Source organism: Xyrauchen texanus, chromosome 8, assembly GCF_025860055.1.
Source record: "Xyrauchen texanus isolate HMW12.3.18 chromosome 8, RBS_HiC_50CHRs, whole genome shotgun sequence".
Classification (NCBI taxonomy): Eukaryota; Metazoa; Chordata; class Actinopteri; order Cypriniformes; family Catostomidae; genus Xyrauchen; species Xyrauchen texanus.
The window spans coordinates 27556071-27574910 of record NC_068283.1 but is presented as its reverse complement, the minus strand read 5'-3'; the positions used below and the strand labels follow the sequence as shown (position 1 = coordinate 27574910).

At 40.2% G+C, this 18840-nt stretch overlaps 1 protein-coding gene across 5 annotated transcripts in view; it reads right to left on the bottom strand.

Moving 5' to 3' along the window:
• Positions 1–5288, bottom strand: part of LOC127647339 (liprin-alpha-3-like) — a 61762-nt gene extending 56474 nt beyond the window's left edge. For 3 of the 5 annotated variants that reach the window (XM_052131523.1, XM_052131526.1, XM_052131527.1), the window contains exons 1-2: positions 5119–5288; positions 990–2233 (exon numbers count right to left, since the gene is read on the bottom strand). In XM_052131523.1, coding sequence (XP_051987483.1) covers positions 990–1322 — 333 coding nt within the window. In that variant the 5' untranslated portion in view covers positions 1323–2233; positions 5119–5288. Of the gene's footprint in view, positions 1–989; positions 2234–3180; positions 3481–5118 lie in introns of all 5 variants that reach the window. The other 2 variants (XM_052131524.1, XM_052131525.1) reach the window with 2 other exon arrangements.
• Positions 5289–18840: the final 13552 nt, after the last annotated feature.

The following is an 18840-nucleotide window of genomic DNA, read 5'->3' as shown; positions in this document are numbered from 1 at the left end:
ACAAGCATATTATAGTACTGTCTTTCTAGAAACTTGTTGTTTTGTCACATACTTATACCTTATACTCCACTCTGGCAATTCATCCTTCCTGGAGTCAAGGTTCATCTCAAATCCTTGTTTTCCCATGTAAACTATTTAGTCCAAGACATTCTTACAACATGCTACTCCAAACCAGGGCTGGACTGGGAAGAGAAATCGGCCCGGGATTTACATGGCATCTTGCCCAACTGTTGAGTGTGCGGGTTGCTGTCCTTTTCTACATATCGCCATATTGTGGCTAATTTTTGCTCACGTTTCACGGCCGACCCACCGGACAGCCAGTCCGCCCCTGAACGGCCCCAAAGTGCGTCGGCCCACCAGGAAAATGCGCCAGATTACCAGTCCAGCCCTGCTCCAAACCTAAACTGACAACTGTATGTATTCATGATGTAAAAGGAAGAGTTCACCAAAAAATTTAATTTATGTCATAATTTCTTCACCCTTGTGTCTTTCAAAACCTTTTACAATACAACAGCATATATAGTGTGCCCAGACTGCTCTTTTCAATAAAATGACAAAAGTGAAAGGTGACCATGGCTGTCAAGCGTGGTTTTCAAGGCAAAACTATTTCAGTAAATATTGACTTTAATGTCAGCCTGTTCCTCACACAAAGCTAACGTATGGCTTCAGAAGACTTACGAGTCAAGAGGACCACTTTTATAGTCCTTTTCGCAACTGTACCGCTGGTTCCCATCCCATATTTTACTAAACATCTAATTTGGTGTTCCACCGAATAAATATAATAATTAGAGCTTAGAACAACACAAGGGTAAGTTAAAAAATGACAGATCTTTCATTTTTGGGTGAACTATCCCTTTACGACTTGAAACTACAGGTGCACAACATATCACATTCTATTAAACCTCAAGTTGTCTTTTCCAATCCAATCCATATTCTGAATATAATAACATACATAACTTTCCTCACACCCACAAGGCCCAGATGCATACCTGTGGCAGTGCGATGGAGAGTTGCCTTTGCAGTGAGTCCTTCTCATGACCCAGCTCTCGCAGACGTAGCTGTGCTGTGCCGAGACTGTCCTGGGTCTCTCTGAGACTTTCCAGCAGCCGCTCTCTCTCCGTCAGCATGTTCACCATTAGAGACTCCAGATTTCCAGTGCTCCCACCTTCATCTCCACCACGGGCCTCCCGGCCCCCATAGCCACCACCCATGCCCCCTGCGCCACCCCCCATACCCCCACCTCCTCCGGCAGGGGATGACGGGCCTCCTCCTCCACCTCCCCGCCCATCCTCCGAGATGGTGGGCATCACCTCACACATCATCTTGAGGCCGTGGAATGTATGAACAGATGCGAGAGTTTGTTATCTGATAGTGAGAGGGAGGTTAAGGTGTGAGTTTGTGTATGTGTTGTCCCTACAAGTGGTATTTGTGAGAGTGTGGGACTGCTTATGCGTTGGATTTGGTGGTATTTGCGTGCCTGAGGGTGTATGGCAGACAGAAAAATTACTTGTTCAAATGAGGGTGTTTATATGAGCATTTGCTAAGTGTAGGATTGCGTAGCATCTGATGGTGTGTGATAATAGCATGTGGTCTGTGGTAAGAATGTGTGCTGTAACAGTCTGTAATGTCTCTGTGGGAATGTGTGTGGTATGCAGAGGGAGTTTGCTCTTTAGTGTTGTGTCGATTATTGCAGATGTGTTTTCTTATGCGTATGCTCAGTTTGTGGTGCTCGTTTCATTTCTCACTGATTGGTATGTATGTGTTGCGAGTGTGTATGCATGAATGGTGCACTTTTCTGTGTCTTTCACCCTCTATTCAATCTTATCTGCTTTTTTCTACAGCTTGGTGGAATATCCTAATTGCTGTGCTCTTCTTCAAAGGTAGACACGTACTGCCAGTTTATCAGAATTTTCTCTCGTTTTCTTCTTTGCGAGATAATTATCCACAGCTTTTTCCTTATTATTCCTCAGTGTTCAGGTAGATCATGAGTTGTGTTGCAATTTCCTGAATGGCTTCAAGGCTCCTGATTGGCTCTTAATATGTGCCGTTCAAAATCCTTGGCTTGGGTGCATTTGTGTGGAGCGGCAGGGTGTGGTCTCAGATGGGACAAAAATGGAAGGAAAAATTGGGAGGGGGAAGCAGTTGGGTTACAGGGACTGGATTGGGTAAAAGGAAGAGTGGGCATGGAGGAGAGTCTTCTACCCACTGGGTTCGAACTTCACGTAAAGGAGAGCTGAAGAGGGAGGCAAAGGAGAGTGATATTAGCAAAAATAATATATATACATATATATATACTATACCAGATGCAGTGAATCCAAGTACATCCAAGGCAATGCAGGGTTCCCAGACCTTTTGACCCAATGACTTTCCCAGTTATTCATGATTACTGGATAAGTTTTTATAAAAAGCAATTTCTAGTCATTGAGATATTTTGGACCTGAGCATAACTACAAAATGTATATAGTTCCAGTATGTATTTGCATGGCTTTTTAAACTTTCAAAAATTCCCATGACATTACATGCCTTAAAATCAAATTGTAATATTCTCTCATATTACCAATTTTTCCATGACCATGGGAACCCTGTGAATGCTCTGACAATAAATTAAGAAAAAACAAACAAACTCTGATTTTGATTTAATTTCACAGCTTTACAACTGTGCTTTTTATTGATAATATCATGACAATATATATAACTAAACCAAAATAAGAGAGAAAACAGGGTGAAAAAAGACAAATGCAAAAAACTATACTTGACAAAGTGGCATTGGATAGTAATTGCTTTTGCCATTATTAATATGGCATGTTTTTATTGCAGTCGTTTACTGCTTTAAATGTTGCGATACAAGTTGTCAAGAAGCCTTGGGAGTAATAAGTGGGGCAGCATCTGTTCTGTTGGGTAACTATCAGCTGTCATGTAAATGTAATTTTTATTTATTGAAATACATCACAATCATGGACACCTGATAAAAAGGATGTGAGTGGAAAAGATAAATGTTTGAAAGTGATAGTATGTTTGCATCCTGACAATAAAAGACATGGAGTTAGGTTGGTATCATTCGATTATTCACATTAGAGTCAGCAATAGACAGCAGCAGACATATGGAGGACCATCAAACTAAAAATAACATGAAATAAAATGCCCATCAGGGTGATAACAATTCTCTCATCATTTACTCACCCTCATACCATCCCAAATGTGTATGATTTTCTTTCTTCTGCTGAACACAATCAAAGATTTTCAGAGGAATATTTCAGCTCTGTTGGTCCTCACAATGCAAGTGAATGGGTTCCACAATTTTGAAGCTTCAAAAGCACATTAAGGCAACATAAAGGTAATCCATAAGACTCCAGTGCAGGGTAAATCCATGTCTTCAGAAGTGATATGATGGGGTGGAGGAGAAACAGATTTTTTTCACTATCAATCTGCACTTTCACATTCTTCTTTTGCTTTTGGCGATTCACATTCTTCATGCACCTACTGGACAGAGAGGATAATTTATAGTATAAAAGGACTTAAATATTGATCCGTTTCAGAAGACATGGATTAAACCACTGAAGTCTTATGGATTACTTTTATGCTGACTTAATATGCTTCTTAGAGCTTTAAAATTGTGGTACCCATTCACCTGCATTGTATAACCAACAGAGCTGAAATATTCTTAAAATTTGTATTTGTGTTTAGAAAAAAAATCATCAACATCTGGGATGGCATGCGGGAAAGTAAATGACGAGATAATGTGTGAACTTTAAGACACAATGCCATAAAACTTGCAAACTTTGACAAATCTAGCAAAAAAAATTAACTATCTATTTTAGCTTATCTTCACTACTTACTTATGGCACACGTACACGTGTGTCGAATTACAAGCCGAAAGGGATAATGTAGTGTTTTGATAAAATCTCATTTTAAAATACAGTGTTTAAAGCACACAATGTCTGATCTTCATGCATATCAGAAGCTGAGACAAAAGTTAGTGGGACCTTTCAGTTTTAGTTTCAGTAATATTTAAAGATTTACTCTGTCACAGATGTAACATATAAACGTATATTTTAAAGTGTATTCTGAAATGTCATCAAATTTAGGCCTCATACGTATACAGAGGTCTGCGGTAAGTACAAGACTATATCTGGGAATAGCTGGAAAGAGCATCCTGTTCCTGTGGATGTTGACAGAGGTATTGGGAAGAATCAATAGAGCTGAGAAACAGGCAGTGATTCTTGAATAGGCCACAAATCGTGCTAAATACACTCTGTCTTGAATGTTAACGACGTCGAGGCGAATGAGCACAATGTTTCAACAGGAAAGACTCATCTCAGCGACTGTCATGCAGAACATTCAAATCACCACCCGATTTCATTTGTTTTGTCTCTCTGTCTGTCTGTCTGTCCGTCCGTCTCTCTTCCTCCCTCTCTGTCTCCGACATACACACGCCTATTTCAATTCCTCCTATAGACACCCAGTGGGAGAAAAGTGAGAAGCTTCCAAATTCAACATCGCAGCGCTGTTATTTTGCGTATTTGTTAGGCTCTGTAGAGGCTATTAGTCCTGAGGCTAATGGATGCGTGTGGTACACGGAAATGAACGATCATATAGCCGGGGCAGTGCTTTTATTGTGTGTCCATGGACATTGTCGAAACGCACGGATATCATTTAAAGGGAACCAGTGCATAATCATTACATTTGGGAGTGTATGGAGTGATGTTGATCTATAGTAAACTTTAATAACATGAATGCTGGTTTGATGTGAACAATACAGTCGTCATAGCGAAATAAGCACCGAAATGTCAATTGGTGTAAGCCTGGATGTATGTGTTGACGTATTCCTCTGCCGCTCGCTCCACCATGATAAATGTTCCGTCTCTCTTCTGCACACTGGACATGCCGTCGAAATGAAATGATCACATTTTAACTGCTCCGGATGAATAACGCGTCGTGTCATTTATTTTATTCTCTTATTTGCGTCCATCCAGTCCCTTTCGCCTCGCCCCCTCCTCCCAAGTCCTTTCATCCCCCTCCTCGTCTCCACAGCTGGGCGATATCACACACACAAACATGCATATAGAACAAAATACATGCGATGCTGATTATATGCACGCCGGCTTTGCCGCCGCTCACCGTTGTCATCGTTGGGATTAAACGCTAGACATCATCATCAGCATCATTTCATCCCCGTCGACCCTATCGGAGCGCAGCGCTATCGGTTGCCGTTTTCGCCGTTCAAGCCCAGTTTTCAGCCTCCCCCTTCCCTCCTCCTCACACATGTAACGACGGCACCGAGCGAGCAAACGTTACACCTAACCATAGTCACAACCCCAGTCTCTCTCTCTCTCTCTCTCTCTCTCTCTTTTTTTTTACCCCTCCCTTCTCTTTCTTTCTCTCTCTCTGTCTCTCTCTCTCTCTCTCTCTCTCTCTCTCTCTCCCTCGCTCTCTCAATCTCGCTCTCTCTCGATGTAAATGCTCTTAAAGAAACATACACGCCGTTTTTACCACCATAACAAGGATTGCAAACATGAGCTGATGCTACGGCCACAGTAGCTGAGTGATATGTAATGCACACAACACCCTTCTTCACATAAGAGTATAAATGCCGTATATCGGTTACAGGTGCAAAAATGGTGTGCGCTAGGTACCAGTCGGTCCAGTCGCGCTCTCTCTGTCGCCACATCCCTCTATTGGTAACATGCGGTATTGCGCCCCGTAATGACGCAATCAATCCGCACATCTAGCGCGCTTTTTCTATAAATTATTATCATATAATAAAACATATTTTTTCAGAGTTTTATTGTATAATTACTCAACATCAGATTTTATGTAGACATAAAAAACGAATTACACTCGTGATTTTTTTGTGCATATTAGGCTATTCGTTGTAAAATCAGGACAGTCCACTAGTCTGATCAATTAATAATATTTCAGTAAGACGCCAATGGTACCGTGAATCACTCATTCTCCTAATAGCTAATTAAATAATTAAACTAATACATTTTCAAACTAAACACAAAAGTCTCACCAAGTAAAATGTAGTGAATATTGAAGGCGTGACGGTCGTTTTTTGTGTTCGTCTGCGCTCTTTTTCCATTGTTTTGACATGTAGGCTAAACATGCCCTCAGCTGTTTCCTTAAAGGAATGTTCCGGGTTCAATACAAGTTCAGCTCAATCGACAGCATATGTGGCATAATGCTGATTACCAATTAATTTCGAATCGTCTCTTTATTTCTTAAAAAAAAAGCAAAAATCAGTTACAGTGAGTCATTTAAAATGGAAGTCAATGGGGCCAATTGATAAATGTTAAAATACTCACTGTTTAAAAAAGTATTGCCATATGGCATAAACGTGTTAACATGATTTTAGTGTGATAAAATCACCTACTAACCTTTTTTGTGTAAAACTATAGGTCTATGCAATTTTACAACTTTGTCGCCCCAACGCAGTAAACCTTAAAAACCATTAAAACCAGCAATTAAACAACAATTCAGCTCAAATAATACACACGTTTTAACAGAAGAATTAAAGTAAGTTATTTTGTAACATTTTAAGCTTCACATTTCTGCATTTAAATTCTCCAATAATGGGCCCAATTCACTTAAATTGAAAGTGTCTCAGTGTAACATCGATTTTTTTATTTTATTATTATTATTTAAGAAAATGATGAACGAGTCGAAATAATTGTAGCCTATGTGGTAAACAACTTTATGCCACAAATGCTGTCTATTGAGCTAAACTTGTAATGAACTCGAAATATTCCTTTAAGCCCCAGGAGCGCCACGCCAAATAGCAAGTCTCGAGACACCTGCGTTCTATTTCATTTGTTGCGCTGCGTCTAGCATGTTTTTAGCGCAAGGACGCGTTCCTGAGAGTATTTGGGTTTTATAAAAATGCAAATCTCATGCATATGAGAAGTGGCATCTTGGCACTTTATATAGTCCTCTTCAAATGCAAATGATCATCGTATGACGTATAGGGAGCGCTTGGGGTAAACCAAATTACCCGCGACCCGTCTTCAGCTGTGAACCTTCTCTTTCAGTGGTGGGGGCCACAGACACAAAAGTTACGGACAAACCAATAAAAAATAGACACCAGTGACTCCTCCACCAATAAGACGGACGTCGAGGCGGGCACTGATAAGGGCAAATAAAAGGGGGGAAGAATAAGGTGGAGCTAGGAGAATTTTCCCCGAAAGGGATGACGTAATGTATTTTAAGAGGATGATGTCATCGTTGTGCACAAGGAGAGGATTTAAAGACACAGCTTCTTTGTGGTACGACTGACAACTGGTGCAAGTGCTGCACAAGAACAAAGTGGCCGATGCCAGCTCACTATCAGTCGGTGTCAGGCGAATTTAAATCAGATTTTATGAGCAATCGCAGTTCTCACTTTGAGAAGCACACATCAACTTATTGAAGTTTTTATATCCAGACATAGATTGCCAACATGCACCTGTGACATGTCTGTCCAGTCATTAAATGTATCACACAATGGTCTTTAGGCATTGCAATCTATCTGTGACTTACATAGCTTGTAGTTTTAGCAGCTCTTTCCATGCACAGCCGGTCACCATGGCAACAGAGGCAACATAGTGTTTATCAGAGTGTCTTTTCAGCAATAGAGCCTTCCAAACCAGTGAGCATTCAGGAAAGAAGAAAAGGGGAGGAAGCTGTTGAGGAAGACTGGGATGCAACCAACCCTGTCCTTAGGATTCAGGTTCAGGATAAGGTCGGTGGTCAATTTATGTTTTACTCAAGCACCCAAGTTCCAAAACGTTGCACGCTTACAAGTCACATTTTTTATGTATTAAACAAATATGCTTTTTTAAAAGGGATAGCTGACCCTAAAATAGGAATATATATATATATATATATATATATATATATATATATATATATATATATATATATATATATATATATACTGTATATATAAATCTGTTATTATTGACTATTCTGTTGAGAGGAAAAACCCCCACAAAATTAGCCAGAATATTAGTGATATCATCTTTTGATAATGCTTTACATGAATGCTGAATGGACAACAAAGGTGTTCAATAATCAGATAAACAGATGCATTATTAATTGTGCACATATGCAGTGATAACAACATGCATAAAAGGATGATTTTCATGCTATGCCTGCCAAATAGTGAACCACTTTACCTCACATGTTATAAATGCTTAATAACCCTTATTAAACATTAGTAACTTATGAAAATGTTTACTTAATGTAAAGTGGACAGATGAGAAGCATTAAGTAGTTTCCAACAGTAGAAAACTGTACATAAAAGTTCAAGGCTTTATTATATGATATATGCTGTGAATGAGCATCAATACCTAAAGCATTATTTATAAAAAAATTTGCAGAGGATTTTAAGGAAATTAAGGCTAGGTAGGTTGGGATACCACTCACAGTAGCACCACTATTTTGACATCAATGTGACAAGGGAAGTGACAACACTGGTGAGTCAAGACGTTACAGAAATGAATATTAACTCAAAGCAGATTGTATAGCAAAATGACACACTGAAAGAAGGGAAAGCAGCTCTATTGAAAATACTAAACAGTATGCTTAAAAACAACTTATCAAATTTATGATAAAGATGAGAATATATTTATATTGTGTAAATGTCATGTTCACTGTTGTCTTTTGTTTTTGTGCTTTTATGTTGAAGTTTAGTTTAGTTCCTGTTTGGTTTTTGTAGTCCTTTGTAGTTTCTTTTTATGATTGGTTTTCCCCTGATTGTTCCTCCTTCCCTGATTGTTTCCCCAGGTGTCCCTCATTCCCTTGTTTGTTCCTTTCTGTATTTAAACACTGGTTGTTTGTTCAGTCTCTGTCGGTCGTTGTTTGTGAATGTTGTTTAATGTTTATGTTATGGTTGCTCTTGGACGGTCATGGCTACAGGCGCTGGCTCAGGGACGGTCGAGGCTACAGGCGCTGGCTCAGGGACGGTCGAGGCTACAGGCTCTGGCTGGTTGACCGTGGGTGATGCGGGCTCTGGCTCGCTGACCGTGGCTGACGCGGGCGCAGGCTCGCTGACCGTGGCTGACGAGGGCGCAGGCTCGCTCACCGTGGCTGACGTGGGCGCAGGCTCGCTCACTGTGGCTGACGTGGGCGCAGGCTCACTCACAGTGACAGGCGTGGGCTCTGGCTCGCAGACCGGGGCAGGCGTGGGCCGGGAGGCGGAAGCCAGTCTTCTCTTCCTTCTCCGGGCAGACGAAGTGGACTGTGCAGGCTCATTGACGGCGACATGCATGGGGGTTGGCTCGCTGACAGGTGGACAGGTGATGGGAAGAGCCATGGGCGAGTGGAAGGTCACCACTGCGGGAGGTGAGGTTGGGTCCTCCTCTGCCACGCCCACAGTGAGTGGCGAGCCGCTGACCAGCAAAGTCTCTTCCACAAAATCGCGGAGCTTCCAGCCGCGCGTCGCCGGTGGCAACAGCTCCTTGAGCGAATCGGTCAGATTAGCCCAGAAGAACAACACCAGGGAGGAGTCTGGAAAGTCGGTAGCCCACGCTAGGGCCAGGAAGTCTCTAATGTGGTCCTTGCCTCAGGTTCAGGAGGCGGCAGCTTGCCTGAAGAACCGCTGGATCCATTAAAATGAAACCAGTAGGAGGCTTGTTAGTGTTTAATATTCTGCCATGTTAAGATTTAGAGGTTTCTGTCATGTTGATGGTGTTTTTGAAGATTAGCATTGTGGGTTAGGTCTAACTAATGGTTAGGTCGAGGACGGGAACATTTCAACAGAAATATTAGTGTGTATTTCTTTTCTCAGAAAGTAATTACTGAGGTATCTTAAGCATAATGATTGACTGGGAATCTATAAGTGCTCAGCAGCACCATTCTTATAATACAGTACAAAAAGTTACATACTGTATAATATGCTGTATTTGTTGCTAGCTAGCAACAAGCTGTAAGGTTCAATATAGTAATTTGAACAGATACATTTTAAGTTAGGTTAACTCAAATAATTTGTTTTTTTTTGCTACATAAAGTATTTGTGTTGAACCTACATTTTTATTTAATATCAAGGAATCTCATTGTTATTGTGTGGAACCAATGTCCACAATTGAATTAAGTAGGCCTAATACCAAATTTTTTTATTTTCTTTTCAGTGTATCATCTCTGCTTTTCATTTTGCTTTGATAGTCTATTTTTGCTACATTGGGGACACAAATCACGAATTAGGGCATTTTACAGGTGAAACTCGAAAAATTTGAATATCGTGCAAAAGTTCATTAATTTCAGTAATTCAACTTAAAAGGAGAAACTAATATATTATATAGACTCATTACAAGCAAAGTAAGATATTTCAAGCCTTTATTTGATATAATTTTGATGATTATGGTTACAGCTTATGAAAACCCCAAATTCAGAATCTCAGAAAATTAGGATATTACATGAAATCAATAAAAAAAAGGATTTTAAATACAGAAATGTCAGCCCTCTGAAAAGTATAATCATGCATATGTACTCAGTACTTGGTTTGGGCCCCTTTTACTGCCTCAATGCGGCGTGGCATGGATGCTATCAGCCTGTGGCACTGCTGAGGTGTTATGGAAGACCAAGATGCTTCAATAGTGGCCTTCAGCTCTTCTGCATTGTTTGGTCTCATGTCTCTCATCTTTCTCTTGGCAATGCCCCATAGATTCTCTATGGGGTTCAGGTCAGGCGAGTTTGCTGGCCAATCAAGCACAGTAATACCATATTCCAGACACCAGGTTTTGGTACTTTTGGCAGTGTGGGCAGGTGCCAAGTCCTGCTGGAAAATGAAGTCAGCATCTCCATAAAGCTTGTCTGCTGAAGGAAGTATGAAGTGCTCTAAAATGTCCCGGTAGACGGCTGCGTTGACTCTGGACTTAATAAAGCACAGTGGACCAACACCAGCCGATGACATGGCTCCCCAAACCAACACAGACTGTGGAAACTTCACACTGGACTTCAAGCATCTTGGATTGTGTGCCTCTCCATTCTTCCTCCAGACTCTGGGACCTTGGTTTCCAAATGAGATGCAAAATTTGCTCTCATCAGAAAAGAGGACTTTGGACCACTGAGCAACAGACCAGTTCTTTTTTTCTTTAGCCCAGGTAAGACGTTTGACATTTGAAGCCCATGTCCAGGACCCGTCTGTGTGTGGTGGCTCTTGATGCAGTAACTCCAGCCTCAGTCCACTCCTTGTGAAGCTCCCCCACACATTTGAATTGTCTTTTCCTGACAATCCTCTCCAGGCTACAGTCATCCCTGCTGCTTGTGCACCTTTTTCTTCCACACTTTTCCCTTCCACTTAACTTTCTATTAATGTGCTTTGATACAGCACTTTGAGAACATCCAACTTCTTTTGCAATTACCTTTTGAGGCTTTCTCTCCTTGTGGAGGGTGTCAATGATGGTTTTCTGCACAACTGTCAGGTCAGCAGTCTTCCCCATGATTGTGAATTCAACTGAACCAGACTGAGAGACCATTTAAAGGCTCAGGAACCCTTTGCAGGTGTTTGGCTGATTAGAGTGTGACACTTTGAGCCTACAATACTGAACCTTTTCACAATATTCTAATTTTCTGAGATTCTGAATTTGGGGTTTTCATAAGCTGTAAACCATAATTCTTAAGATCCTTGCCATTTCTGGGGATTTCCGCCTGGATTTGGCCTACCCAAATTAAAAAGCTTCCCATTCCCAAATACTTTGGCCTAAATACACAGTTTTGGTGTCATTTTACAGGAAACCCTTTGAAGTTGCATAAAACACTGCTAGAAATGAAAAAAAAATTAAATATATGTTATCTGAACAGTAATAACCCTCCTAAAAAAAGAGGTGCTTTTTGATTTTTTTTATATAAATTCATTTTTGAAAGTGTATCACTCAAGCCCTGTTTGCCCCAGCAGCAAGCAGACAGTTTTGGCTGTTTCCACTAGATGTCAGCAAATACCTGAAAAAGGAATTTTGTCTGTATCATGTTTTATTTAATATCTATTTAAATGTATCTGAAGGGAGGAATATTACCTTTTTTTGGTGTACTTTCCGCCTACCCAAATCTAAAGTCTCCCCATACCCATATACAGTGCTATAAATGCAAAATCCCAGTGTAATTTTACAGAAAACCCTTTGTCATTACATAAAACACTGTTGAAAGTGGTAAATATGCGCTCAGGTGTCTGGTGAGACGCTGCCTGTGTGTTTTGCGACGTAACCTACCTAGTGATCACTTCACAGTCAGGATGCAATATCACAGCCCCTGATTGGTCTATTTGATCTTGAGAGACATTGCCGGAAAGCGGAGGGTCTAAGCTTTACGGCAATATATGCTTTATCCGGATCGGATGTTTACATATTTTCCTGGATTGTTGAATATCATATAACATTACTTTGTGGTGTTTCTGCACTCGCGTGACATATCGAGGGATTACTTGGGCACACAACCACAGAAAACACTGAAAAACGGCTCATTTTGCAGAGAATAACCTAAGGTAAAGGATTATGTAGCATTTGTGGCTAACTGTGCTGTCTAGTGCGAGTAGCACGGCAAATATTCAATAATTTCACTTGTATGTTTACAAATGTTGATTGTATACCTCATGATTCATTCAAAGTGTATTAGATATGTGATTATACCTCAATAAAAAGACTTATTGGAACTTCTTACTGGCAATGAGAGCTTTCATTTGATACATGGTTTGTACATGTGCGTCATATTTGAGCGATATGAGACATATGTATTCAAAAACGCACATAATTATGACACGACTTTTGATGGGTGGAACTATGTAATTTATTGTAAATAAGTTACTTAGTGTAAAACAAATGCCAAAGTGATGCATATCTCAAGAAAGTAGACATTCTAAGCTTTCAAATGGTACCAGATATGAGCTCATAACTCCTCCGCATACATTTAAAATTTGAAGTATATTATTACTGACGTCATTTTAAATCCCGGATCCGGGATCGTGGATTTTAACTGGATAATCATCAAAATTATATCAAATAAAGGCTTGAAATATCTTGCTTTGCTTGTAATGAGTCTATATAATATATTAGTTTCACCTTTTAAGTTGAATTACTGAAATTAATGAACTTTTGCACGATATTCTAATTTTTCGAGTTTCACCTGTATGTTCATTAATTAATATAAACATGAAGATTTATTTTTTATTTTTAAGCATTTAAAACATGCAAGTTAAAATGCTCACTATTTTGCAAGTACTGGATGAACGCATGTTGCTATAACTCCATGCAAATGATGCATTGGTAACTTACTTATTAATCATTAATGAACCCCTTTATAAACCCTTTACAAAGGCAACAATTAATGTAAAGTGTTACCCATCTTTTTCCATACAATGAAAGAGTATTGCAACTGAGAGTGTCATTCCACCTTACATATCCTTTTGTGTTCCTTAGAAAAAATGATATTGGGTTTGGAACAACATGTCGGCAAGTAGGCTAAAAGAAAGATTTATCACTTTTGTGTGAACTATCCCTTTAACGTGAAAACAATGTAATCCTATCTATTAGAATTTTTGGATGTTATATTGGTAATTTGTAGAATCTGATGCCCATGGAAGGAATATTTAATCAATATCATTATGTCCAATAAATGATTCTAGAGAAGACAATCACAGTTGGAGATTGTCATTTGTCCCTGTGTAATCATCACAGTTAGTTTTTGTGTGTGGCATTGCCAAAAGTCCAGGAATGTTCGTCTCTTTGTCACACGCAATATCAAAGTGATGACCCAAAATCACCTAAGCATTATCTAAAAGTACATCAGGCCCAATGTCTTATGCCCAGGCGGCAGTCCATTGTCTGATTTTTTACCGTTAGTCAGACGACTTTGTGCAAAAGGACAGAGAGTAATTACTCTGCATAATGGTGCAGAAGCAGCAGGAAGTACTCATATTGTGAGTATGCGGATATCATGAAATGCCTTTTTGGAATGATGGTGCATGTGAGAAAGGTTAAGTGCAAGCTTCAAAAATCGGATAAAGCCCAGAGGAAATGAATGAAAAATGGGCCAAAATTGTTTATTATTTAGGTAAAGCCTATTTCAAAATAGTATCTCAAAAATGCCAAAGTCTGGTCTGTTTAATTGGCCGTGGAAGCGCGGCACAGTGGTGAAAATAAAGTAGGTTTGGCACAGAGCTAGTTTTGCAGTGTGAAAACTTAGCGGCCTCTTCTGTTCATCAAGGTTACTGCAAGATGGCGCAGATAGACCCACAGGAGGTGCTGTAGTAGTGTTGAATAATAGTGCTCTGTGCTGAATTCTTAGTTGTCTCTTATCATCACTAAGGCCTCACAGTCTGAGTCATGGACAGGGAGAAGGAAAGATTATGCGTAGAGACAGGAAAAGTGATAGGGTGAGTGTATAAAGTACTGTATGAGAGAGAGTTGTGAGTAGACTATTTTAAAAACCTGATTGTCTAAAAAGGGATTTGCCATTGTCAAATTATTTTGATCTTTTTCATCATCCCAAGAAGAGCCGCATAAATCTGCCTTAGATATACTGCTCTTCTACTGATACTATAGCACTAGAACCCAAGAGATGAAAAAACATGTCACCCTTCAACTTCGCAATAAACCAGTGAAGGTGGTCATGCAGATAGAGAGGGCGAGAGATCAAGGAAACTAAGAAATCACTGGCAGTGACTGTAATGTGCCTTTTTGTGCGTATACAAACAGTTAATAAGAGAGAGTGAAAAACAGGATGGGGATACCAGACAGTCACTGCTCCAGAGACACAGTAAAACTACTGACTTCATCAAGGTTAGTATCAAAAAGAATATGAAAGGTGGATGATATAGCAGCACCTAGCCAACTCGCTGATGCTAATGAATCGAACAGAAGACCTCTTTCACACTATCTAAACCAAGTACTCAGCAGACTCATCCCACAGCATCTGAGTCATATTGCTCTGCTCTTTATTTTATTCCTCTTGTCTTTTTCAGACTACAGTACTCATCAAGTAATTCTTTCCTCTGTTTGCTGGTAAAGAGTTTCTGTTATTGTGAGAAAACATTAAGCTGACTTTCTCCAAAAAGAAAAATTATTTAACTGTGTTAATTTAATTTTACCCATTAAATGGGTAAACCATTGCATGAATTACTTTTTAATACATAAAAATTTGCAATATTTACTTTCCAACTTCTCATTCCTTGTCTTACTGTAAATCAAATCAAATCAAATCACTTTATTGTCACACTACCATGTACACAAGTGCAACAGTAGGTGAAATTCTTGTGTGCAGTTCCGAGCAACATAGCAGTCATGACAGTGACTGAGACATATACCAATTACAATAAACAACATATACTTACTACACAACACAATTTACATATCAAATGTACACATACTTACACAACATGATAATTATATACAATACACACAATATAGAATACACAATATACAATACAGTAAGTAAGGAGTATATGATATATATATATATATATATAGATATATATATATATAGATATATATATGAAGTAGTATATTGAGGAGAATATGTTGACAGTCCAGTGTGAGATTATAGATGAATAAAGTGCAGTGCTAATTATTGATCCTGATAGATCAAGTGTTCAACAGTCTGATTGCTTGGGGGAAGAAGCTGTCATGTAGTCGGCTGGTGCAGGTCCTGATGCTGCGATACCGCCTGCCTGATGGTAGCAGTGAGAGCAGCCCATGACTCGAGTGGCTGGAGTCTCTGATGATCCTCCGAGCTTTTTTCACACACCGCCTGTTATAGATGTCCTGGAGGGAGGGAAGCTCACCTCCGATGATGTTTCTGGCAGTTCGCACCACCCTTTGCAGGGCTTTGCAGTTGTGGGCGGTGCTATTGCCGTACCAGATGGTGATGCAGCCAGTCAGGATACTCTCTACAGTACTGGTGTAGAACCGTGTGAGGATGTGGTGGTTCATTTCAAACTTCCTCAGTCGTCTCAGGAAGAAGAGGAGCTGGTGAGCCTTCTTCACATGGCCTCAGTGTGGACAGACCATGTGAGTTCCTCAGTAATGTGGACACCGAGGAACTTGAAACTTTAAATAATTATTATATGCATGTTGTTCCAAAAGGATCTTTTATCATATTTATTCTGATTTGTCAGTGGCACCATCTAGCGGTCTGATATCTCTTTTGAGTAACAAATGCACATCACGACAGACACACAGACACAGACACAGACACACACACACACACACTCACTCACTTTGAACACTATACTAATACTAGTCTGGATCTCACTTTGCTCTCAAAACAGCCAAAATTCTTGGCTAAACAAGATGAACAAGATGTTGGAAACATTTCTTTGACATTCTGGTCCATGTCGACATGATTGCAACACACAATTTCTGCAGTTTTGTCAGCTGCACATCCATGCAGTGAATCTCCCATTCTACCACATCGTAAAGGTGCTCTATTGGATTCAGATCCGGTGACTGGGATCTGAAGCCACTGAAGAACAGTGAACTCATTGTCATGTTCATGAAACCAGTTTGAGACGACTTGTGCTTTGTGACATGGTGCATTATCATGCATCAGTAACAATACTCAAACATTCAAGTTTTGATTGATTGGTATCAACAGGCCCAAATTGTAGCAAGAAAATGTTCTGCACACCATTACACCACCACCACCACCAGCCATGACTGTTGACACAAGACAGGTTGGGTCCATGGATTCATGCTTTTGGCACCAAATTCTGACCCAACCATCTGTGTGCCTGAGAAGAAATCAAGAATCATCAGACAAGGCTATGTTTTTCCAGTCAACAGCTGTCAAGTTTTGGTAAGCCTGTGCCCACTGCCACCTCAGCTTTCTGTTCTTGGCTGACAGAATTGGAATCCAACGTGGTCTTCTGCTGTTGTAGCCCATTTGCTTCAAGGTTGGATGTGTTGTGCATTCTGAGATGCTATTCTGCTCACTACAATTGTACAGAGTGGTTATCTGTACCAGTTACTGTAGCCTTTCTGTCAGCTAAAACCAGTCTGGCCATTCTCCGTTGACATCTCTCATCAAGGCGTTGCATATTTCTGCATATTCACTTGATATTTGTTGTTTTTGACAACATTCTGTGTAAACTCAAGAGAATGGGGTGCATGAAAATCCCAGGAGATCAGCAGTAACAGAAATACTCAAACCAGCCCATCTGGCACAAACAATCAAGCCACAGTCGAATTCACTGGGAATTTTTAAAAATGTGAAAATGTTATTTTTTCCCCATTCTGATGGTTGATGTAAATATTAACTAAAGCTCCTGACCTGTATCTGCATGATTTTATTAATTGCACCAATGATGGAACTGGTTGATTAGATCACATGAATAAGGTGTACATACACATACATACATATACATATATATATATATATATATATATATATATACAGTGAGGAAAATAAGTATTTGAACACCCTGCTATTTTGCAAGTTCTCCCACTTAGAAATCATGGAGGGGTCTGAAATTGTCATCGTAGGTGCATGTCCACTGTGAGAGACATAATCTAAAAAAAAAATCCAGAAATCACAATGTATGATTTTTTAACTATTTATTTGTATGATACAGCTGCAAATAAGTATTTGAACACCTGAGAAAATCAATGTTAATATTTGGTACAGTAGCCTTTGTTTGCAATTACAGAGGTCAAACGTTTACTGTAGTTTTTCACCAGGTTTGCACACACTGCAGGAGGGATTTTGGCCCACTCCTCCACACAGATCTTCTCTAGATCAGTCAGGTTTCTGGGCTATCGCTGAGAAACACGGAGTTTGAGCTCCCTCCAAAGATTCTCTATTGGGTTTAGGTCTGGAGACTGGCTAGGCCACGCCAGAACCTTGATATGCTTCTTACAGAGCCACTCCTTGGTTATCCTGGCTGTGTGCTTCGGGTCATTGTCATGTTGGAAGACCCAGCCTTGACCCATCTTCAATGCTCTAACTGAGGGAAGGAGGTTGTTCCCCAAAATCTCGCAATACATGGCCCCGGTCATCCTCTCCTTAATACAGTGCAGTCACCCTGTCCCATGTGCAGAAAAACACCCCCAAAGCATGATGCTACCACCCCCCTGCTTCACAGTAGGGATGATGTTCTTGGGATGGTACTCATCATTCTTCTACCTCCAAACACGGTTAGTGGAATTATGACCAAAAAGTTATATTTTGGTCTCATCTGACCACATGACTTTCTCCCATGACTCCTCTGGATCATCCAAATGGTCATTGGCAAACTTAAGACGGGCCTTGACATGTGCTGGTTTAAGCAGGGGAACCTTCCGTGCCATGCATGATTTCAAACCATGACGTCTTAGTGTATTACCAACAGTAACCTTGGAAACGGTGGTCCCAGCTCTTTTCAGGTCATAGACCAGCTCCTCCCGTGTAGTTCTGGGCTGATTTCTCACCTTTCTTAGGATCATTGAGACCCCACGAGGTGAGATCTTGCATGGAGCCCCAGTCCGAGGGAGATTGACAGTCATGTTTAGCTTCTTCCATTTTCTAATGATTGCTCCAACAGTGGACCTTTTTTCACCAAGCTGCTTGGCAATTTCCCGTAGCCCTTTCCAGCCTTGTGGAGGTGTGCAATTTTGTCTCTAGTGTCTTTGGACAGCTCTTTGGTCTTGGCCATGTTAGTAGTTGGATTCTTACTGATTGTATGGGGTGGACAGGTGTCTTTATGCAGCTAACGAACTCAAACAGGTGCATCTAATTTAGGATAATAAATGGAGTGGAGGTGGACATTTTAAAGGCAGACTAACAGGTCTTTGAGGGTCAGAATTCTAGCTGATAGACAGGTGTTCAAATACTTATTTGCAGCTGTATCATACAAATAAATAGTTTAAAAATTAAACATTGTGATTTCTGGATTTTTTT